The sequence below is a fragment of the Ursus arctos genome, unplaced genomic scaffold, assembly GCF_023065955.2.
Source record: "Ursus arctos isolate Adak ecotype North America unplaced genomic scaffold, UrsArc2.0 scaffold_19, whole genome shotgun sequence".
NCBI classification, from domain to species: Eukaryota; Metazoa; Chordata; class Mammalia; order Carnivora; family Ursidae; genus Ursus; species Ursus arctos.
In genome coordinates, this window is record NW_026622863.1 from 14,121,204 (window position 1) to 14,144,484 (window position 23,281).

A 23,281-nucleotide genomic window follows, 5' to 3' on the forward strand; every position below is an offset into this window, starting at 1 on the left:
CCCATAGGCCCTGGGGCAGATGGGAGGAAGCAGGACAGCAGCCCCACAGGCCTCACCCGGGCTCTGCCCCTTCCCCTCTGCCCTCAGGCTGAGCCAGTGCAGCTTTGGGCCAGAGCATGTGCCCAGACTGGCCGCCGGCCTGAACCAGTCCCTAAAGCTGACGGCGCTCACGTGAGTCATCGGGCCTGCCCACGGGGGCAGGGGAGGGGTGGGGGCTCCCGGTGAGAGCCCCCCGGTAACAGGCCTCTGTCCCTAGGCTGACCCAGTGCTGCCTGGGCCTGGAGCAGCTGACGCTTCTCCTGAGTCTGCTGAGGTGGCCAGTGGGGCTTTTCAGTCTCAGGTACTGTCTTGCTTGGTGCCCCTGGGAGGGGCTGGGGGTGGGCCCCGGAGAATGGGTCTCCTCCAGGACCGTGGCCCCAGCCACACCCTGCACCCAAATCCTGCCACTTGGACCCTGCCTTTAGCCCCAGAAACCCCCTCGGGCACACGGAGAAGCCACCCTCCTTGAAGGGGGGGCCTCTGCATGGGCACTTAAAAAAAAAAAAAGGAAACCCCGAAGGACACCCCGCTGAGGTCAGCGGTAACCGATGTCATGTGTGCATGCTCACGACGATCGTTCTAAAACTTTCAGAAAAGGGGCTGCTGGAGGGGAGGGGGGTGGGGGGACAGGGTAACTGGGCGACAGGCATGAAGGAGGGCCCGTGATGGAATGAGCGCATCATGCATCTGATGAATCCCTAAACTCTACCCCTGAAACTAACGATACGCTCTATGTCAACTACCTTGAATGTAAATGACAAAACAAATAAAATAAATGGAAAAAAAGAAAACTTTCGGAAAAGCAGAGAAGATACCAACAAGTAGAGGGCCTAGTGTCGAGGCCTGGTACCCTTAGCCCCTGGGCTCGATGGGGGCTCGGGGTTCTCCATACCTGCTTCATCTTTAAATTTTTTTGACTAAATTGTTCTCAAGTGATAGATCTCATAAAACATGACTCCTGAACATTTCACCGCAAATTTTAAACAGTAAGGACATTATCTACACAATCCCGTTGAATGAGGACATCCAGGAGAACCGGTAGCCATTCTGAGTGTCGTGATGACCCAGTCCAATCGAAAAGGTCCCACTGTCCCCAGATAGGGCAGCTGGCTCGTCAGACCCAGGATCCAGTCAAGGCCCACACTGGCATGGGGTGGAGATGGCTCTTCGGACTCTTAATCCGTGTCACAGACCCCCTCCCCGCTTTCCTCTTGTATGTCAGTGACCTGTGGACAAAACCGGCTGCTGGGCTGTGTCTACACTCGCTGGCTCTGTCTGGTGGCTTCCTTCTGACATCACTGTGTTTGTTCCTCTAAACTCCTGACTTTCCTGGAGTGGAAGTTAGATCCGAAGGCTCCATGAGACTCAGTTACGTATTTGTGTCCAAAACCCTGACGTCATGGCCCGTGCTGTGCATGTCTCAGCATAGCCAGTGACAAGGCACTTGAGGTCTGGTTGTTCTCCCAAATGCCATTCTTTTTTTTTTTTTTTTTAAGATTTTATTTATTTATTTGACAGAGAGAAAGCCAGCGAGAGAGGGAACACAAGCAGGGGGAGTGGGAAAGGGAGAAGCAGGCTTCCCGCTGAGCAGGGAGCCCGATGCGGGGCTCGATCCCAGGACTCCAGGATCACGGCCTGAGCCAAAGGCAGACGCTTAATGACTGAGCCACCCAGGCATCCCCCAAAATGCCATTCTTGTTCGATTGTGGTACAATAGGCCTAACATAAAATTTACCATCCTAACCCTCTTTAAGGGTCCAAATTCAGGGGGCTCCTGGGTGGCACAGCGGTTAAGCGTCTGCCTTCGGCTCAGGGCGTGATCCTGGCGTTATGGGATCGAGCCCCACATCAGGCTCCTCCGCTATGAGCCTGCTTCTTCCTCTCCCACTCCCCCTGCTTGTGTTCCCTCTCTCACTGGCTGTCTCTATCTCTGTCAAATAAATAAATAAAATCTTTAAAAAAAAAAAAAAAGGGTCTAAGTTCAGAAGTGTTAAGTACATTCTCATTGTTCAGCACCCGTAGCTCTTTTCTTGGAAAACCGAAACTTCACCCCCATGACGCACATCCCCGTTTCCTCCTTCCCCGGCCCCTGGCAGCCTGCATTCTCCTTCTGAATCCATGGATCAGACTGCTCTAGGGACCTCCTAAGTGGGATCACGCAGGATCTGTCTTCTCTGTGACTGGCTTGTGTCACTGAGTGTCACGGCCTTAGGGTCCTCCCGTGTTGCAGCAGCTGTCAGAGTTTCCTTCCTTTGCAAGGTGACTGATGTTGCGTTGTGCGGAGACACCGCGTTGCGTCGATCCATTCATCCGTCCGTCGACACTCGGGGGTACCACCTTCTGGCTGCGGTGCCTCATGCTGCTGCGACCACGGGGGTGCAAATACCTCTTTGTGTCTCTGCTTTCAGCTCTTTTGGGTATATACCCAGAATGGCTGGGTCACCCAAAATAACGCTTTAAAATAAAACTTTTCGTACTCTAAAAATAATCCGTACTTGGTGTAGAGATTTGTGGAAAATCCAGATGAACATAAGAAAATAGTACTTTGAAAAAAAAAAAAACTCACATTACTTCAAAAGCAGAAATATTTTAAACAACTCTCTTTTTTTTTTTTCTGCTTCTAAATTAATGCATGTACATTGTAGAAGGTCCGGGAAAATATTGGAAACTAAGGAAAAAAGGAAAAAAACCACTCGTGAGACTTCTACCATCTGAACAACCGTCATTAACTTTTAATATATTTTCCTTGTATCTCTGTCTCCCTGTTTCTGTCTGTGTTTTCTCCTCTTTCCATACCTGTTCTTCCTTTTTTAAATACAAAATGGGAATGTTTTGTATACGGTTTTAGTTCCTTATCTTTGCCATGCAACGCTATATAGACCTTTCCTTAAATCTAAAACTGTTGTTTAAAAAAAGAGTATCGTCGCAGTAACTGTCAGAACAAGGATGATGTTAATTTCCTGTTTTATGTTTGTGCCTAGTTGTGTAATTTTATAGTTTTTAAATAAAACCAAGAAGCTCTGAGCCCCACCCTTGGCCCTCCCCCCCCACCCCTCCCCAGCCCACCCTGGGGGATTTCATCTCCTTCTCCTTCCGCGACAGGGTGGAGGAGCCGTGGGTAGGCAAAGCCGGGGTGCTCGCCCTGCTAGAAGTCTGCACCCAGGCATCAGGCAACGTCACTGAAATAAGGTGAGTTGAGGGAGGAGGCCCCTCAGAATTCTTCATCTTTTCATGACTTTTGGGGCCATCGCTCACCTAGACATCAGTCTCTTGCCCTGTGTGGTAATAGCTACGTCACTAGCAAATTCTCTAGATCCCCGTGATGGCAGGGGCTACACATATTTGTTGGGACCTGTGCAATAATCAAGCTACAGTGCCAGAGAGAGGAAGGCAGCCACAGAATTAAGTGAAAGAGCTGGTGGATCCCAGGTGGACACAGCTGGGAGTCCACTCTGGTTGCCTGAAGCGGCCCCTGGATTACAGTAAGCACATATCGTGGCTGTATGACTAGAGGTGACAGAATGACATGGAGCAAAGGCTTTGGAGTCCCACTGACCTATGGCCAGATCCCTGCTGGGCCTGGGAGCTCGGAGTCAGTAGACCGGCAGCCCCAGGCGGAGCTCAGCCTACATGGGAAAGCGGCTTTGGACCTCACACTGGCTACCCCTTCTCTCCTCAGCATTTCCGAGACCCAGCAGCAGCTCTGTCTCCAGTTGGAGTTTCCCCGTCAGGAGAACCCAGAGGCTGTGGCCCTCAGGTGGGACCTAGTACCTGGGCCCCCAGGGGGGTCGCTGGAGACAGGGTGGGAAGAAGGGTAACCTCTGCTTCTGATCAATAGTTCTTGTGCCTTGCTCAGAGCCCTTTGATGTCCAGAGTGTCTACATGGCCAAAGGTCTGGCCCAACCTGCCCAACCCTGCCTCAGACCTCAGTCTCAGCTCCAGTCATCCCCACCACCTTTCAGTTCCCCAACACCACCTTGCTCCATTTGACCTCGGGGCCTTTGCACAGGCTGTTCCTGGACCAGAATTTTCTCTCCTTGCCTACCCTCTTCCTCCTTTACCTGGCTAACCCCCCCTTATCCTTCAAGTCTCAGCTTAAATGCCACCACCTCAGGAAAGCCCCTCTGAACCCCCAGACGTAGTCATGTTCTCCCATGATCCACTCTTATAGATGCCTAGATTCACAGCACCCCTAATCCATATAGCACATTTTGGAAATTAAAATGTCACCCCTTTTGAGTGAATGCAGCCCTGCATATGTACATTCTGGGGAACAGACCACAGCTGGATCTCAGCCCCAGCTCACCTCCTTGGCTGGGTCCCTTTGTGCAGTGAACAACATGCACAGCTATACCAGCTGCCCCGTCTGGACTTCTCCTTCATAGCACTTCCCATAATAGAATAGAAAATTGTGGGACTTTATTTCATTAGCGTTTATTTATCCCTAAAAGGTAAGTCCCCAATGGTGACCCAGGTGTTCAGAAACTCCTGCCTCCCTGTCTACCTCCAGGTTGGTTCACTGTGACCTTGGGACCCACCACAACCTTCTTGTCTGGCGGCTGATGGAGACATGTGCCAGGCTGCGGCAGCTCAGGTCAGACCCCTGAAACACCATCTAGAGCCCGGAGTTCGCTGGTCACCCCCCAGTGCCCACGCCAGGCCACGTGGGAGAGGCTGGCCAGGCCGGGATGGGAATGAGCAGAGCCCGGGGAAGCATTACTTTCTCTGGCCTTCTTGCTTCTCTAAGCAGGAGAGAATCGCACTTGGCCAGTGGGGGGAGATTCCCAGGGTGGCATCGGTGCCCCCGCCGGGAGCTCTTGAGCTCCCCATCTCTGTGTGCTGGATGATCTCTGAGGTGCATCCAACCTGAAATCCTCTGGAATATGCTTGGGCCTTTTCAGCTTGTCCCAGGTGAACCTCTGCGACACCAGCTCCCTGCTTCTGCAAAGCCTCCTGCAGTCCCTCTCTGAGCTGAAGACATTCAGGTATGTAGACGAGATGTTCACTGCCCCCACACTTCCTGCCCTCCCCAACCCGGGCTCAGCGGAACTCTGTGTCCCCACCCCAGGGACTGCGACCACTTGCGGTCCCGGAAATCATGGCAAGGCGTGTGGTCATCCACAAGGCCACATAGTAAGAGTGATTTCCTCCTCAACGCTTTCTCTTTTTCTTTTTCTTTTTTTCCTTTATTATTTGAAATAACTACAAACGAACAGAAGACCTAGGAGCAGTTCCATATACCATTTTCCCAAATTCACCCCTTGTCTATATTTTTTCGCATTTGCTCTTTCTCCCTTCCTCCTTCCTCCCCCCTCCCTTCTGTTCTCCTCTCTCCCTCTTTTTCTGAGCCATTTGAAAGTAGTTGCATAAACATGCCCCTTCACCCCTTACTATTTCAGTGAATTTCCTAAGAACGAGAACATTCCCTTCCATAATCCAATAAACGTATAAAATTATGGAAATTTAACGTTGGTTAAAAAAGGACTTGTCATTTGCCTTTTGTCTACAGTTTGGAACAGCCCTCCGCCCCTCTTTGTCTGGCATGATATTGTCATGACATTTACATCTCAGCGATTTTGTCAGATGTCCTTCCGTTTGGCCTCAGTGTTTCTTCGCGTTGAGATTTAAGTTCTGCACGTGGGGCAGGAATCTCACAGAGGGGTTACCGTGTTCTCCCCGGGAGGCACGCGTTGTCTCTTTGTCCCCTGACTGGTGATAAGAACTGTGATCACCCAGTGAAGGGGGGGGTGTCTGCCGGCCTTTCTCCCCCTGCAAAGCTACTGTTTCCCCCTTTCTCATTAACCCATATCTTGCAGGGACACTTGAAGACGCTGTAGATATCCTGTCCTTCCTCACCTTGTTATCTACTAATTTCCACCTCCATTGATAATTCTTGCCTGAATCAAATGGCAGTATGACGGTTGCAAAATGGAGCTTTTCTCACTTTTAATTCTCTTTAATCCAGCTGATTACATCAAGGAGAAGGTGTCCTGTTGGTGCCAGTGTACCTTTAACACCTCTCTAATACCTGCTACTCATTTTTGTGGTTTAAACAAAGATGCAGATCTCGCGGTAAAAGCCCGGTAGCTAGCTAGACTTACGGCGGTGCCCGCCCAGGCGTAGATGGCGATGTTGCTACCCGAATATGGTTTAGGGACATACTCAACTAGTCCTAGCTGTATCTAAGCTTAACGATTCCATGGTGGGGGAGATTTGTGAAGGGAAGGAGGGCCCCTTCCCCCTGCCCCACCCCTCCTCCTTGGCCTCTGCTACCAGCATTCGGAGCTCTCTCGAGACCCAGAGCCCCAATCTGACCTGCTGCCCTTTGACCCCCACCAGGCTGACCTCCAGCTGTGTGAGCTCCAAGGGCCTGGCCCACGTGATGTCTGGTCTGAGCCACTGCTACCACCTGGAGGAGCTGGAGTGAGTCGCAGAGGTGGCGAGTGGGGGAATCCGGGAAGGGATGGCCCAGCCAGGGCAGGGGTGGAGAGGACAGCTGGGCCTTTGGTACAGTGGGTGGTGGGACTTCAGCCTCTCACTGGGCTCCCTGCTGAAGCCCAGCAGCCCTGGGTGTGGCCTGGGAAGGCTGAGCATTGTCTTTTTGGTCCCAACTTATCAGTCGCTCCGAGTGACCCAGGACGGATAACCGTGCCCATCTGGGCTTAGACTGGCTCACGTAAAATGTAAAATGGGGGTCATCACCCTTCTCTGCCGAGGTGACTGTGGGCGTCAGGGTACAGAGAGGGCTAAGGGGCCGAAGGGATCACCGCACGTGTGTGTGTGTGTCCGTGCGTCCCCTGTCCCTGGCTTCCTCTTTTGCAACCCTCAGCCAGGACACCCTTTCTCAGCTGGGTCAGCTGAGATGGCCATGCCCCCTCGTCAGAGACCCCAGATCCCAGCCCTTGGAGCCAGCAGTGCCCCGGCGGGGCCTGGACAAAGAAGGTGGTCCAGGATCTGCAGACCCCACGCTGCCCTCCTGAGGGCACTAAGCCACGGGGCTAGTGAGACAGCTCAGCTCCAGGAGCCGGGCAGCCTTGTCCAACACTCACCTCGTACTTGGTCCCCTCCAGCTTGTCCAACAATCGGTTCGGCGAGGAGGACACCAGAGTGTTGATGGGGGTCCTGGAGGGGATGTGCCGGCTGAAGAGGCTCAAGTAAGTGGTGGTGGTGAAAGGGGGTGGGGGAGGAGCTGGGAGCAGGCCTAGGGACCTTTGCATCTCTTGCGAACACAAACTGTGACGTCCCTGGATGGATACAGAATCGATACAGTGATCCAATCGCCCTCCCTTTGACTCCCTTAGCTGGCTCTGAGTGCCGTCAAAATGCTTGATCCCCGGAAATAAAATACTCACACTGACCCAAGCCAGACATTAACTGGCTCGTGCCACGGAAAATTATAAGGCAGCTAACTTCAGGCATGGCTGTATCCAGGGGTTCTGTATTTGTTCTCTCTCTCCGCCCTGTCCCCACCCCCATCGCAACTTCATTCTCAGGCAGGCTGTCCCGGCGGCGGCAGGGTTCCTTTCTACCAGCCTCGCAGAAAGGGAGCATCTTTCTGTCTGTAGTTATAACACAGGGCTCTAGATGATTCTCACTGGACTAGCTCAGGTCACCTGCCCGCCCCTAGGCCAAGCACTGTGGGTCTAAGCACACCGTCTTCTGAGCGGCCAGATCTGGGTTACATGCCCACCCAGCTATCTGGACTTGGAGGGCCGGTGGTGTTTCAGGGTGCTATTGTCAGAAGGAGAGGAAACAAACTGTGGGCACGTAAGACCCACAGCTGCCCACTGCTATTTGCTTACAGTCATTTCCTTACTCTCCCCTATAATTTGGAATCACCAGGTTCCAGCAAGGGCAGAAGCAGCGTGAAGGACAGGACCCCCCGCGTCCAGATATAACAGCATCTAGATATAGCCTTTTACATGGTGTCTTCTGCTTTTAATCTCTAAGTTTCTCTGATGACCAGAAATACACCCTAGTTATAAAAATTCCGTAATTGCAGAAATACGTAACAAAGGACACGAAAGCCTCCGGCAATGACACACCCTGGGGAAACTGCTGTGAATGAGTAGCCTTCTGACTTTTTGCCCGTTAACAGTAACATTCTCCCACTTGGTCCCTTTCTGCTTGTCCTAGGGACCGGGGCATGGATGGTGTCAGAGGGACCTCCGACCCGAGGACCCACATGTCTTTTTCCCGAGCTATTTCTTTGCCCATCCCCTCCCCCGTGTGCCTTCACCTCTGCTCAGCCTCCCTTCCTTCTGGAAGCTTTTGTTGCTGGGGGGAGGGGGGAGGGTTGGAGGCCCAATGAGATCACTGATTGGCCCATGCACGCATTTGACAGGTGTTTACTGGGCACCTGGGCCAGGGCCTGGGGCTGGAGGTACTGCAGAGAATAGGACAGATGTGTGACCCTTTTCTGGTTTCCTAGGCAACAAGTGCCACCCCTTACCTCTCACCTCCTTGGCCACCCCCACTATTAAGGGGTCATAATGAAGAGAGGGGACGGATGGCTCCCCACTGCCCGGTCGCCTCTGCCTGTTCCAGAGCTGTCCTTTCCGAGTATCTCCCCGCTGCCAGGCAACTCTCCTTGAGTTCTCCAGCTGACCTCTTCGAGCTCTCCATCTGTGGCCATTAAATGGTCAGGGGCATGACCCCTGGTTAAGAGCCACGCCACCTGGGTTCAGCTCTTAGTAGAGTGACCCCGTGTCCCAGTTAACCCGGGGCTGAGAATCCCACATCCTGGACCCCCCCCCTTGATTCTAGGCAGACCAGGACACCTCTGAATGTGTGAGCAGGGCAAGTTACTTCTCTGTGCTTTTCTCCCCATCTTAACTTTGGGGGTAATAGCTGTACCCACCTCTTAAGGTTGTGGCAAGGATTAAATGAGATAATATATATGAGGTCCTTAGAACAGAGCCTGGCACAGAGTTCACACTCTGCCAGTACTGGCTGCTGCTGCCATCATTATTATTATTATTATTATTATTATCATCATCATCATCATCATCATCATCATTCCCCTCTCCTGCCCAGGCTGGGGGCCTGAAGGAGCGTGATCCCATGGGTGACGTGTGGTTGGGGTCCAGGAATGGGAGTCTATGGCCTTGGGTTCTGTTCCCGCCGCCTCTACTTTCTGTGTGGCCTTGCACAAGCTCTGCAGTCACGCTCTGAGCCTCTGAACCTCATCTGCAAAATGGCGACAAGAGGTTCCACCTCTCAGGACAGCCCCGAGCCCAGTGCTCGGCCTCGAGAGTAGCTTGCTCTGTGCTCGCTGGGACGCCTGGCCCGCAGTCCGGGTCCAGTGTGATTCGGAACACAGACCAGTTGCCCGGGTGGCCTTCGCTCGTGCAGAGAGATGGCCTTTGGGTGTCTCGTGCGGTTTGGTTTTGTGCAGTGTGGCTACTCCGTGTGGGTGTAAGTGGCTGTCTTGGAGGTCCCTGGGGATCGCTGAGTGCCGAGGCCTCAAGACTGGGTGGGGCCTCGCTCTGCACCTGTGATGCACCCCAGTAATGCCAAGGCCTCCTCTGGCCTCCTCTCCTCCAGCCTCAGCCATCTCCCGCTGGGCAGTGCTGCACTGGCCGAGCTCACTCAAGGACTGAGCCACATGACCCTCCTGCAGAGCCTCCGGTGAGTGGCTAAGTGACCCCGTGGGAATGAGTGGGAGGACGCGGCCCAGCTCTGTGGGGACCACCGCCCAGGGAAGCACTAGGGGCACTTCCCTGAGGACCCTCCGTGGTTCCCGTCCTGGGGACGTTGCTGCCCTCCCAGGTCGGCGCCCACTGCTCTTGCCTTCCGGTGCCACCAGCTCCCTCCTGCTGCAGAAGTGACCGGAAGGGGTTGGACCCGAGTCCTGGAACAGCCCTTAATGTGCACATGTTCCCCTGTGTGCTTGTTCCCGTGTCTGATTCTACGTGCCTGGGTTGCCCAGATGCCGCATTTCTAACAAGCTCCCAAGTAATATCGATCCTGGGGGCCGCAGACCAATAATGAGGGTCTAGACTCCGATGTGGTGACCTTGACATTCTCCCCGTGGGCCCCTGGCCACCTTGATTAACAGATACAGCACCTTCTTTTCTTGGGATTTTGCAAAACGTAAAATGCAGTGACTACAGATAAACCCAGGCGACAACACAAAGATGCTTTGTCTCCCCAAGTCCCCGCCCCACGCGGCCACGAAGAGTACGCAACAGACAATGTCAGAGAGTTCTAGGAAGCCTATCAGATGGGACTAGGTCATTTCATCCAAAATTAATTTTTAGAAAGGCACTTCCCTAAAGTTTAATTTGTGAAATGAAAGAAAACAAAACAACCTTCATATCGTCAACCCAGGGCTGAGACAGTTGGCCTCTGCTGGTTTGTTGGGTTTTGTTTTTCACTTCTTGTGGAGGCAGGGTGAGATCAGGGTACAGAAAAGACAGTAAATTGGCTTTATGGAAAAGCCCAGCGTTTGTATCGATGAGAACACCTGTGCTGTGAAGAAAAGACTTACCTAGGTTGCAGAGCCCGTGTGAACTGGCATTCAGCCAGGGTGGCCCGGTGCTCCCTGACACACAGGCAGAGGCAAAGCCTGGCCAGGCCAAAAAATGTGGCCACAGCTCCTGGGGCAGGGGAGGGGGAAGCTCTGGGCTTGCATTTCCACTTTGCCTGGGAGTCACGAGCGGTCCTTGGCTAGTCATGGCTCCTCCCTGGGCTCAGTTTTCTCATCTGAACTCTGGGTACAGTCATTCCCATCTTGCCTGTCCCCCTCCCCAATCCCTGAAGTTTAGTGATTGGCATATGGGTTCCTGGATGTGTAATAGCTTTGCAAACTGGAGCGTTCTTAGCACAGCACCTGCAAAGTCCTAGGCCTCTGCTCCTGACCAGGGCCTCTGCTCCTCCAGTCTGAGCAGGAACGGTATTGGTGATGTTGGCTGCCGCAGGCTTTTCAAAGCTCTCAGAGCTGCCAGCAGCTTCAAGGGGCTGGGGGGAGTTGCCTATCCCTCCCCCAACCCAACTTGGGCAGGGTCTGATGACAAAAGCAAGGGGCTCCTTGACTGAGTGTGCTCTGCCCAGCTTAGTCCCATCACTGTCACCCACTTCCCACTGCGTGACCCCAGGCCTAGACTGTCGGGAGACCTCAAGATAGGATGTGAGAGTGTGGATTGCATAAGAGGGATTGAGGTCAGACATCGGGGAGAACATCCTAAACAGAGGACGAGCGTTTCAAGTCCTCACCTAACACAGTGTGAGGGGACTTGCTCCGTGTGAGCTGGGGCCTCTCTCCAGATTCCAGCCTCCTCTTCTGTTCTGGGAGGGGGACATGGACAAAATGACATGGGTGGCAGGTGGATGGTTCCACTTCTCCTGTTCTCTCCCCAAGCTTGAGCCACAACCAGATCAGAGACATCGGTGCCCAGCACTTAGCTGCCGTCCTCTCAGAGCTGCCCGAGCTCAGGAAGATAGAGTGAGTGGTCAGTCCTACTGATGGGGGCCCCCAGGAGCCACACCACGGTCAGGGGAGAGAGCGGCCCTGGATCAGGCTGACATTCCTCCCCCAACCTCAGTGTCCCAAGGGGTGGGGCTGGGTTACCTGCAGGCCCTGCCAACTTGCCCTTCAGCCAGCCGAGGCCCTTCTCCTCTCTGGTCTTTTCTGCCCCGTCAGGCGGAGAAGGTGTGTGGCGGGGTGCGGTCTCTTGGGGCCCTAGCAGGTGCGGTGGGGTGGGGGGACCTGGGTGTCCAAGGGTCTAATGTCCGCGCCGCCCTCAGCCTCTCAGGGAATGGCATCGGCCCAGCTGGAGGAGTGCAGTTGGCAGAGTCTCTCGCCCTTTGCAAGCACTTGGAGGAGCTGATGTGAGTGTGTGCCCCGAGGGCTGCCCTCTGCCCTTTGTGTCCCCACAGCCCTCCCGGCCTTTGTGTTTCCCAGGGGGCCCAGGGCCATGCAGGTGTCTGGAGCCAGCTGCCCGGTGCTCAGCCTCACCCCTCCCCCGGTCTTCCAGGCTTGGCTACAATGTCCTGGGGAATGACACCGTCCTGAGGCTGGCCCAGAGACTGCCCCACCACCTGAGGGTCCTGCAGTGAGTATCTGTCTGCAGGCGGCTTCCGCAGGCCTGGCTGGGAGGGGTTCCCTGGAGCACTGGGGAATCAAGGGCCCCACTGACCGAGCTGCCCGGCCTTAGGTCAAACCGTGGTACGTCCTAGGGCTGCCTGCCCCCACCCTGCCCACTCCTCCCCTGCTTCTAGAGGCTGGGGCAGGGCGGTCAGGAGACCCAGCCTCGTCCTTGGTTGCCATCAGCCCCTTCTGGGCCGTGGCCAAGCCGCTACCCCTTCTGAGTCTCAGTTTCTTTATCTGCAAAAGAAGTTACAATGGTCTCTGCTTAGTGTGTCCCTAAGCCCGTCTCTGAGGGGAGTAAGGCAGTGTCAGCAAAGGGCTGGGAGGGAGAAAAGCACCAGCTGTGCCCATGTCTCCCCGAAGCCCCACAGCAGCCCCAGGCCGGGATTGCTGCTTGCTCCATTTTCCAGGCAAGGGAACCAAAGCCAAGAGATGTATGGAGAGCTTACTCTACTTACACGTGAAAGAACCAGGCCTTGAATTTAGGGTCTCGCTCCCAAAGCCAGGGCCCCTAATACCCACTCCCCTGGGTCCTGTGTGGATGGGGTGGGGGTTTGGGGTGGCAGTTACCCAGATGGTCTGATGGTGAGGCCTGAAACAGTGCTGGGTGCGGGGGCTCTGGGAAGGCCCCCAATCCTCATACCCCGTCCCCCAGGCTCCCCTCACCCGCTCCCCTTTCCCCAGCCTGCCATCTAGCGGTCTGAGTCTAGAGGGGCTGCTGATCCTGAGCCAGGCCCTGGATGGATGCCCATACGTGGAAGAGATCAGGTGAGTAGGGGCCATGGAGCCTGACAGATGGGCAGCCACGAAGGGTCTGGGGGCTCCTCTCACAGGGGTCTCCCTGCCCTACAGCTTGGCAGAGAACAGTCTGGCCATAGGGGTCCCACATTTCCGTCAGGGGCTCCCGCTGCTCAGACAGATAGAGTAAGTAGCCTCTCTTGACAACCGGGGGAGCTGGGGGTGGGGTGGGGTCATCCCTTCTGGCACCTGGGAAGGTCTTTGAAGGGACTGAGGCCTCAGGTATCAGGGAGCCTGGGGCAAAAAGGGGCAGCTTTCTAAGTGTCCCACCATGCTCCCCCCCCCCAGCCCCCACCACTTCTCTCCCTCCTGCTCTGACTGCATGGGGGGCAGAGGCGGGCTGGCTGGACATGGCCCCAGACTCATACCCTTCATCCCGTCCTCCTGTTCATCCCCAGCCTGGTTTCGTGTGAGATTGACAACCACGCTGCCAAGCCCCTTGCAGCCAGCCTGGTGCTCTGCCCGGCCCTGGAAGAAATCCTGTGAGTGCTTGGAAGGGGCCTGAGCTGGGAGAAACAGGCGTCTGGGGGCTCGGCCCAGCTGCCCTCCGCTGTCCAGCCTGAAGCTGGCTGCCTTCCTCCCCAACCGGTCCCCCATCTGTAAATGGGGAAGGTCATTCTCACTTAAACCTCCTCTTGGGGAAGTTTTAATATTTTGGCCACGAGCGATGTGGGGCAAATCCATTCGGCCTCTCCTGCCTGTTGCCCCACCCGCAGCGTAGCAGAAGGGAGGCGGGGAGGTAGACTAGCCGGTCTCTGGAAGCTCTTTGCCCCCAACCTTCCCTCGCGAGGCGGCTGGATAGATCGCTCCTCTGGTTTATGGAGCCGCAATTTATAAACCACCTGCTCGTGGTGAAGCACAGCTGAAACCAGCGTGCTCCCCACCTGCCCGCTGGCCGTGCCCACCTCCCTCTTGGCAGTCAGAGGCGCTCTGACCTTGGGCAGCCACAGGGGCAAACCGCACTGCTGGGACGAGCCTGGGACCCTGACCACACGATAGAAGAAAATGCTCTTTCCTAGGGTACGGGACGCAGGGGATTCTAAGAGGATATTATTAGGTTTGCATCTTAAAGCGTTTTTTTTAAACATTTTTTATTTAAATTCAATTAATTAACATATAACGTATTATTGGTTTCGGAGGTACGGGCTTGTAATTGATCGGTTTTGTGTAACACCCAGTGCTCATTACATCACGTGCCCTCCGTCATGCCCGTCACCCAGTTACCCCTCCCCCACCCCCTTCCCCCAGCAGCCCTCAGTGTGTTTCCTGTGATGAAGAGTCTCTTAAGGTTTGTCCATCTTAAAAGTTTTAATCCTTCTCATTACATGACACCAAAGAGAAAGCCTCAGATCCCTGCTCAGGCATCTTTAACACCTAACACTGGTGATTCTCCTTATTTATTTTACTTGATAAAAAAAGAAATATTGTATATGACCATGGAGAAGATAATTATTTCATGCCCAAGATAAATTAGAGATTAGCCAGTGCAGCCTAATTGCCATGGTCTTGAAATAGGACCATGCCAGAAGTGCTTGAATTTTTTCCGCTTCGGTTTTTCTTCATGGTTCTCCCTTTGTGACCAGCAGGGGGCAGGCTACAGGCTCAGCGTCTTTGGAAGGACGTAGGTTCCAGCGAGAAATTAATACTGTTGTCTGCCCTGTATTTACCCTTATAACTGCCTTCTATTTAGGGTTGTCAATGCAGGTTTCCCCATTGATAGTAGTGACAAGTATTTCCTAAGATGAATTTTTTTAAGTAAAAAAAACAAAGCAGCTGGGAGGACTGCTTTAAAGAAAACTGGGGTGCATAGCCAGGGCAAACATGATGAAGGCACATGCGTGGTAGAAGTTTGGATCAGGACATTGTTGCTGCAGACCACGTGCTCTGAATTCTCTGGACAGCCAGCTCTCAAGCTGTCTGGTTCTTGAGGGATGAGCGGCTCGAATATGGGGTTGGGGGCAGGAAGGGACCACCTCCGCCCTGAAAAGTCTTTGGGGAGGGCACACGAGCACCCCATCAAGTGGCCTTTCTTGCTCCTGCGTGGCAGCCTCTGTCGTTGGCCCCCAGCCCTCCCCACCCGCCACCTTGTCTCTACCCCTTGACCTCCCTGTTCTGCCACTGACCTCAGGCCCCCACCCCTGCAGGCTGTCCTGGAATCTGCTCGGGGACGAGGCGGCTGCCGAGCTGGCCCAGGTCCTACCGCAGATGGGCCGGCTGAAGAGAATGGAGTATGAGGGGCACATCCTGGGAAACAAGTACTGGGGGAGGACGTGAAGGGGAACCTCCATCCTTGGGGAAAAAAGCCAAGAGGCCTCTGGGTCAGGCCCCTGCCTGCCAGAGAGCCGTCACTGAGTTGCTCATTCTGGTCCAAACCGCGGCCAACCTTAGCTCTCCCTGGGTCCCAGCCTTCAGCCTTCCTGCTGAACTGTTATCTGTTGGGTTCTGTAAGCGTCTCGGTCTGGGGGCGGGGGATGTAGGGGAGCCCATCTCCCACACTCATGCCATTTCTCTTTCCCCTTTCTCTGCTATCTATTGGGAAGCCTGGAGAAGAACCGGATCACAGCTTGTGGAGCCTGGCTCCTGGTCGAAGGACTGGCACAAGGGTCTGGCATCCAAGTCATTCGGTAAAAAGGGCTCACGGGGGGCAGGGATGATGATGGGTGGGAGGCCACACCAACCTCTACAGTGTAAGGGGATCCTTGTAGAAGGAGGCAAGGCCTGGCTTGGGAATTATCAGAGTGACTTGGATCTCTCCACCAAGAATTTGGCAGCAAGCAGACCTGAATCAAATCCCAGATCTGCCATTTGCCAATTATGAAACTTACTGTCAGTAACTCAATCTCTCTTGACCTCAATTTCCTCATCTGTAAAATGGGCTCAACGATAGTATCTACCTCAGAAAGTTGCTGTGAGGACTAAACGATTATATAAAGCACTGAGCACAATGCCTGCCACATAGTAAGCCCTTAAAATGGTCTTATCAGAACCACCAGATGCAGCCGTATAGGTTGTGCACTGCACAAGGGCATTGCCTCTACAGGACATCATTTATATAGTAGATATGTTGGATTTCTAGTAAATAGTAGGAAGTGGCTTGTTCAATAGAAATCAATATTTCATGACAATTTAAATGATGGCAGTAAAGCGTCGTGAAGAAGGGGAGCTTTTTCCTTATTTGCACAAATGTGTCATGTGAGCATGGTCCTGGCTGGGGTCACGAGCTCCTAGGGATGGAGGCTGAGTGGGAGCAGTCGGGAGGTGGATGTGAAGGACACCATCGCCCTAGGGTAGCCGTGCTGGTCTAACCTGCCTCTGCCAGGTAGCTCTGGGCATGGCTCTTCCCCCTCTTGGGCCTGGGTCACCCCATCCATCGATAGGACAGGGGACGGAGAGAAGAGGATAAGCAAGCCGCTCCTAGAGCTGAGTGCCTGTCTGTGTGCCCGGCAGCCTCTGGAACAATCCCATCTCCCCCGACGTGGCCCAGCATCTGCAGAGCCAGGAGCCCAGGCTGGACTTCGCTTTCTTTGACAAGCAGCCGCAGCCCCCTCGGGGTAGTTGATGGTCCCCCTCGAGATCCTTCAAATTCAGCCAAGTGAAGCCAACTTCCACTCACCAGGAGGGCTCAGGAAAAGAGCCTCGGCTGGGCACCCCTGCATGCTGCCCCAGGAGGGAGGGGCGTATTTGTCTTGCTGTCGTCTTCAGGAAGGGACCAGGAGCATCGTACGGCCAAAAGACCACCCCGTATTGCATGTGACATGCATGGCCAGTCAGGCACATGTCACACGACGAAAGGGTCATGATGTGATGTGTGACACAGAAGGTCACACATGGCAGAATTCTACGTGACGTTTTGTGGACCTCGCCGCATGGCCTGTGGGTCAGTGGCATGGGTCCTGGCACCGCATTGTGGCAGGACACATGATCTGCGGCTCACATATGACATGTGACAGATGCTCATATCATAGGACATGTGACTGGCCAGAGACCCTCAGGCTGGTATAAAATCTAATTTATTACTTTGTAAAGCCAAGTATGTATTTATATATTGCATTTTCAGAGCAGCTAAGCCAAGGAATGTTCTCCACCCAGAAATGGATGGGGAGAGTGTCCAAGCACTGACTAGCCCAGTGGCCTGAGGGCCAAGCCAGGGACTCAGCCTCGAGGCTTTTGGATGAGTCCCGTCTTGCCTCAAGCCTCGGTTTTCCCATTTGTAAATGAGATGACTTCCTCTTCTTAAACCCTGGCTTGCAAAGACTCTGGGCCCAGATCTAGGTATGGTGGTTGGGAATGGACAGGCCCAGTCTGACCTATGTCACGGAAGAAGCCAGGTCTAAGGGCGTGGAGGTAGGCACTACCAAGATAATCAGGCAAGGCCACCGGGTGTAGACACTACCTCAGCAGGATCCGGGTGAGCTCCCAGGGGCTTCACGTGCTGCCTAATGTTCTTGTTATTTCCAAAAAGGCCCAAGGATGGCCCTGCCACACTTGAAGCCAATGCGACCAATAAATGTGGTTGGTGTTCCGGCCTCTACTCTGAGTCTGATGTGTCCTGCTGACTCACCAAGGTCAGGAGTGGTTCACCCCCTGCCCCAGGGCCTGGACAGCAGGACAGACCACAGAGAGGTGAACTGAGAGGAACACTGGCCTGGGAGTCAGGAGACACGGGGTCAAGTCCAGACCCTGTCTCTGTTCGATCATGGGCTCGTGGGCACGTTGCCTCCCCACTCCGGAGTCAGCGGCACCATGACGGTATTTAGAAGCTCAAAGTGTTAGAAGCATTCTTTGTTTGACTTACATGATATTTAAACTCTTTTCTGAATCAATCGTCAATATTTAAAAGTGAGAGCTTTTACATGAAAATACAGATTTTCAGCTTTCGTTAGGTGTTAGTCCCCACACTCTCACTCAAGAGGAAACCGTGGAGTCATTTGACCGTGCCCTTTAGATATGGCACGCATCTCTGTTTGCCACAGTCCCCAGCACTCCCCAGCGTGTCTCCCCTCCCTTTTGCTGCATGCCTGGTCCTTGTGAAGCCTGGAAATCTCCTGACCTGGAGGGGGCCACTGGTGGGTGGTATGTAAAAAACCTGGCTTGGAAAGTCAGGCGGGCATGGAGGGGACTGTGATTTGACTCCTTGCTGCCGGTCTTTGAAGACAGAAACTATTTCTGGACATAAGTTAGTAACACCCCTGACCCCCAGAACCTTCGGAGGCGTCCAGGAAGCATGGTGTATAAAATCTCCAGTAAGCAGCAGGTACTGGTTACGTGCGAGTTCCCGTCCCCTGTTAGAGTTGAATATCATATGAGGTGATAAGATGCTTGAAATGACAGGAGAACAGCACCCACTCCCTGTCACCTGCCTGTGGGCTGAACAAGTGGATTGCTGCAGAAGCTTTCCTCCAGAGCCCCACCCCATTGTGAAAAGCAGGCAGGCGGGGTGCAGTTACAGCCTAGCACCACTAGAGGGCAGGTTGGCCCACTGGTGATTCCTGAGATGCCTTCCTTGGCCATTGGACCCAGAATGAGGTTAAGAGGTGATGCTAGGAGCTGTTCCCACCTGGCCTACGAGTCTGGGATGTCCTGCATGCTGGTGGCTTACCTGGATGGCTCAGCGCTGACCTTTGCCGCCCTCCACGTTGTCCCCGGTTCCCCGGCAAGCACGAGGAGAAAGTCCTCCGGCCAAGTGCCAAGCACCCACACCCCGCAGGACACTCTTATCGGGCTCAGGTCAGGGCACACCTGGCACCGAATGGTGCCATCTGCCTGGTTGTGGGGGAGGGGAGGGGCAGGCAGAGGTTCTAACAAGTGTGCCCGGAAAACTCGAGCCCCAGATTCTGTCTCACCTTCCCAGGTCACCGAGGTGACCGTGGGCCCTCGGGGTGCACCTTTCTACCCAGGGGACCCTGTGCTGTCTTTTCTCTTTCCCCAACACTGGAGTGTGAGTCCCTCCGAGCCAAAGATGACTTGCCCACGGACATCATGGCTGAGGAAGGAACAGAGCACCAAGCAGAAGCTCTAGGCCAGGTGAAATGCACACCGGGAGAGCTTCGAGCTCGGGGACACTCTCCATTTGCTGTTTATTCGTTTTACTTTTCTCTTGTTCTTTCCCCTTCCGCTCTGCCCAAGTTCTAAAGCCCAAGGAACTTCCAGCAGCTGCCCTGAGATAAACGGTTTCTTCAGCACTGCGGAGCTGGCCGGGCCCACCCACCTTGCTCATTTTATTCATCTTCCTCTTTTTTTTTTTTTAAAGATTTTATTTATTTATTTGACAGAGATAGAGACAGCCAGCGAGAGAGGGAACACAAGCAGGGGGAGTGGGAGAGGAAGAAGCAGGCTCATAGCAGAGGAGCCCGATGTGGGGCTCGATCCCCTAACGCCGGGATCACGCCCTGAGCCGAAGGCAGACGCTTAACCGCTGTGCCACCCAGGCGCCCCTCATCTTCCTCTTCTGCCACCTGCTTGCTGGGAGGCTTGGACTGTGTTCCTCCCCAACAACATGGATGAGGTCCAGTCTCCCCGCCCCCTTCCTCTGAACAGTAAGCTGTTTAAGTACCTATATGAAACCAACGCAATTCAAAGAAAAGTAAGGCTGTGGCCAGGTGAGCAGTGTAAAGAAAATGGTGCTCCCAGGCTCTGGACGAGAGTCTTCTCCCCAGGAATGTGGTTGGGCCAGTAAGAGTCCCGTCTGTCTGCAAAGCTGGGAGAAGCTCATTCTGCTACTTTGTCACTTGGCCTCTGTCCCATGGTTTTACAGATTGAATATCGACCTTTCTGATGGGAGCCACAATCTCCCTTCTTGTCCTCACAGGCCTCAAGTCCTCCCAGATTGCCCCTTCCGTCTTGTCCACAAACACACCCATCTGAAATCCACTGCCCAGGCCGATACTTCTCAAACTCTGAAATCACAGTTATGGAAATGTCCCGTGCAGGGAATCATCTGGGCATCTAGTTAACATGCAGATGTGGGTTCAGCAGGGGTCGGGCAGGGCCTAGGAGTCTGCATTTCTAAGAAGCCCCCCAAGTGACGTCTATCGTGCTGGACCATACTTAGCTTCGAGAGGCTGCCTATCCACCTGTGAGCGGGTCTCACCCCTGACTACAGGTTAGAATCACCTGGGGAGCTTTTTGAAATGCCTTTTTAAAAAACTGAGTATTAAAAAAAAAAAAAACCCAGGCAATGTGGTAACCCTCTCTTTCCAGAGGAGGACACTTTCCAGAGGAGGACCCAGACATTTTTCCTGACTTATGCAAAGGCACAGAGCTAGTAAGCGGTCACACCAGGAAGCAAGCCTGTGTTTCGTGACTGTATTTTCGCTCACTTTTCTCTCTAGTTTCAGTGAGACACACACGACAGACGGCACTGTATGACTTCAAGCGCATAGGCTGAGGACTTGACTCGCATGTATCGTGAAATGATGACCACAGTAAGTTAATTAACACCCAGGGTCTCCTAGAGTTACCCCCCCCCTAAAAAAGTGAGAAAGAAAAAAAAGGTTTTTTTTCCTTGAGATGAAAGCTCTTAGGATCTACTCTCTTAACCACGTTCAAGGTTTGTGACTCAGTCCCACAGGGGAAGACCCAGTTTTCTCATCTGTACAGTGAGGGGATGAGCAAACTGAAACAAGCACTAGGACCCACTTTCACCAGCGCTGCGAAGGTGCCCTGCTGGTTAATTCTCCCTCGGGGAGGGTTTTGAACCCTCTGTCACCTGCCCTGCCTGGTGATCGTTCTGTAGGGCTTCCACCATCTCCTCTAGACCCATAGCCATCATCTCAGCCACGATCTACTCGCATTTGACAAAGGAGAAAACAGAGGCCCAGAGACGAACGAGACTTGCGAAGGTCACGCAGCCAGTATTCCGGGAGCCTCGATTCCAATCGTGGAACGAGAAGGAAGTGGAGGTGGTCCCGGCTGGGGATTTAACTGGTCTGCAGGTCTGTGTGTTCTTCAGAGAGAGAGCCCCGCACCAAGTCTGGAGGGCTGTGCATTCTACCCAGCCCTGCTTCTGCCCCAACCCCCCTGCAGGGCCAGGGCCAAGGCCAGGCCGAGGGCGGTGGCCGCACCCCCGCCGGAGCTGGACACGCCCTCTGGACACATCCCCCAGCTTCCTGGAAAAGACCTTGCATGGCTGCTTTGGTAAAGGTCCTCCCAGGACTGGTCTCAGGAAGTTCTGGGGACAGCTGGCCTTCCTCCTGCCCCGGCGGCCACCCTGGTGAAACACCCCGTCCCTACTGCATGTCTCTCCCAGCCTCCAGAACAGGAGTCCTTCCTGGCCTTGGCCTTGGGAAACCGTACCTTGTTGCTCATCCCACACCAACTCCAGCCCTGCTCTGACTGCCCAGAAAGGGACTTTTACCCTGGGGAAGAGGTGACAGAAAAGGAACTTTCACTAGAGAACAAAGGCCAACTGGGGTCCCCAGGTTGAGTGCCTCGGACAGAAGCGTGCAGTTTCCTGGGCTGCCCCCGTGGTCCCCCCCCCCCCCCCCGTATTTCAGCACAAGGTTGGGGCTGACCGGAAGGGTAGGGGGCGCTGGGCATCCTGAGCCTAGAAGGGAGCCTCCCTGCATCACAGCGACCGCAGCTCCGGAACTTAAAGATAGTCCTGTGTCTGGGCGTGCTTGGTACTGTTCTCGCCACAGGAGGGTCTCACTGAATTCCCACAAGCATCCCAAGAAGCAGATACTAAATCTATCCTTCCATCTCACCAAGGAGGAGACTGAGGCCCAGAGGGCTGAGTGGTCTCGCCCAGACAATACCTGGAGCAGCCGGGATTCAAACCCAGAGCCACAACTCCGTGCCTGAAATCTGGCCCTGGAGGCAGCCATGGGATTCTTGAGGGGACGTCTCCCTCGTGCCTGTGTCTCCGTGTCAACTCCCTATGGCAGACGGTGTTCTCCGAAGATGACCAGCTTATCTCCCATCCCACCTGCTCTCCCTACAATGTGACAGGGACAGTCCTGTCACTGAGAGGCGGGTCTGTAGAGTGAGCTGGTAACTACGGCAGCAGTGACATCGTGTGACTTCCAAGGCTAAGGTTCTGTAAAAGATAACAAGGCTTCCCCTGGTTCTCTAGGACGCTGCTCACTCTTGGAAACCAGCTACCATGTTCCGAGGAAGCCGAGGCCACATGAACGGTCATGGACAGGGGTTCCAGTGGCCAACTCCAGCTGAGCTCTCAGCTGACAGCCAGCATCAACAGCCATACACATGCCTTCCAGATAACTCCATGGTCTGACTGCAGCTCTTTGAGAAATCCTAAGCAAGAATCACCCCAGCTGAGCCCAGGTGACACCCCCCCCCGAGCCTTGAGAGATAGATAATAAGGTTTGGGGTGACTTGGGATGCAGCATAAATAAGTGCCCCCCCCCCACCCAGCCAGGGCCTGCCACACAGTCTCTTTCCGAGTGGCTTTAATTCACAAGCACACTGACGTGTACAGGCAGCCCTGGTAATTCTGATCTGTCTGTCCAGACAGCCTAGGCGGTGGACATAAACACCGAGACAGCAGGTGTTTTACACACACACACACACACACACACACACACACACAATATAGACCTATTTCAGGAAATCAAGGCCTTCTGCTTTTGCAGACAGAATTCTAGCAGAGCGAGGAGAGACTCCCTTCAACCTTTTGTTGTAACGGCCTTGCACTGTGTGTGGATCAAGGACGGAGCATGGAATCAACATGTGATGGACACTTGGCCTTCATCAATTGACCTCTGGCCTCTCCCGATCCCTGACCTTGTTTTAGACAGCTTTACTGAGATATAACATTCACCCCTTTAATGTATACAAGTCAATGGTGTGAACATACCTACAGCTGTGTAACCATCACTATCGTCTAATTTCAGAACGTTTTTAATCATCTCCCAAGAAACCCCACATTTTTTAAAAAAGATTTTATTTTTGCGAGAGAGAGAGAACACAAGCAGGGGGGAGGGCAGAGGGAGAAGCAGACTCCCCGCTGAGCAGGGAGCCCAATGTGGGACTCAGCCCTAGGGCCCTGGGATCATGACCTGAGCCGAAGGCAGATGCGTAACTGACTGAGGCACCCAGGCGCCCAAACCCCGCATAAATAGCAATCACTTCCCAATCTCTCCTCCCGGGCCTGGACAGCCACTAAGCTGCCTTCCGTGTCTGTGGACTTGTCTAGTGTGGACATTTCATGGAAATGGAATCACACGATATGTGGTCTTTTGCGACTGTCTCCTTTAGCACCACGGTTTCGAAGTTCGTCCGGAGTGTATGCGCGCCACACCTTTCTATGGCTGACTAATATTCCGCGGTGTGGATAGACCACATTTGGCTTATCCATTCATTGCTTAATGGGCATTTGCCTTGTCCCCACTT

General features: G+C 53.9%; 1 protein-coding gene across 12 annotated transcripts in view; it reads left to right on the forward strand.

Moving 5' to 3' along the window:
• Window positions 1–17,459, forward strand: part of NLRC5 (NLR family CARD domain containing 5) — an 85,343-nt gene extending 67,884 nt beyond the window's left edge. For 10 of the 12 annotated variants that reach the window (XM_048223810.2, XM_044382397.3, XM_044382399.3 and 7 more), the window contains 18 exons: window positions 88–171; window positions 257–340; window positions 3,142–3,228; window positions 3,719–3,796; window positions 4,550–4,633; window positions 4,941–5,024; window positions 6,379–6,462; window positions 7,110–7,193; window positions 9,586–9,669; window positions 11,402–11,485; window positions 11,788–11,871; window positions 12,018–12,095; window positions 12,815–12,898; window positions 12,983–13,054; window positions 13,327–13,410; window positions 15,073–15,156; window positions 15,469–15,552; window positions 16,376–17,459. In XM_048223810.2, the coding sequence (XP_048079767.1) occupies window positions 88–171; window positions 257–340; window positions 3,142–3,228; window positions 3,719–3,796; window positions 4,550–4,633; window positions 4,941–5,024; window positions 6,379–6,462; window positions 7,110–7,193; window positions 9,586–9,669; window positions 11,402–11,485; window positions 11,788–11,871; window positions 12,018–12,095; window positions 12,815–12,898; window positions 12,983–13,054; window positions 13,327–13,410; window positions 15,073–15,156; window positions 15,469–15,552; window positions 16,376–16,487 (1,519 nt within the window). In that variant the 3' untranslated portion in view covers window positions 16,488–17,459. Of the gene's footprint in view, window positions 1–87; window positions 172–256; window positions 341–3,141; window positions 3,229–3,718; window positions 3,797–4,549; window positions 4,634–4,940; window positions 5,025–6,378; window positions 6,463–7,109; window positions 7,194–9,585; window positions 9,670–10,922; window positions 11,004–11,398; window positions 11,486–11,787; window positions 11,872–12,017; window positions 12,096–12,814; window positions 12,899–12,982; window positions 13,055–13,326; window positions 13,411–15,072; window positions 15,157–15,468; window positions 15,553–16,375 lie in introns of all 12 variants that reach the window. The other 2 variants (XM_057314273.1, XM_048223811.2) reach the window with 2 other exon arrangements.
• The last annotated feature ends 5,822 nt before the right edge of the window (window positions 17,460–23,281 follow it).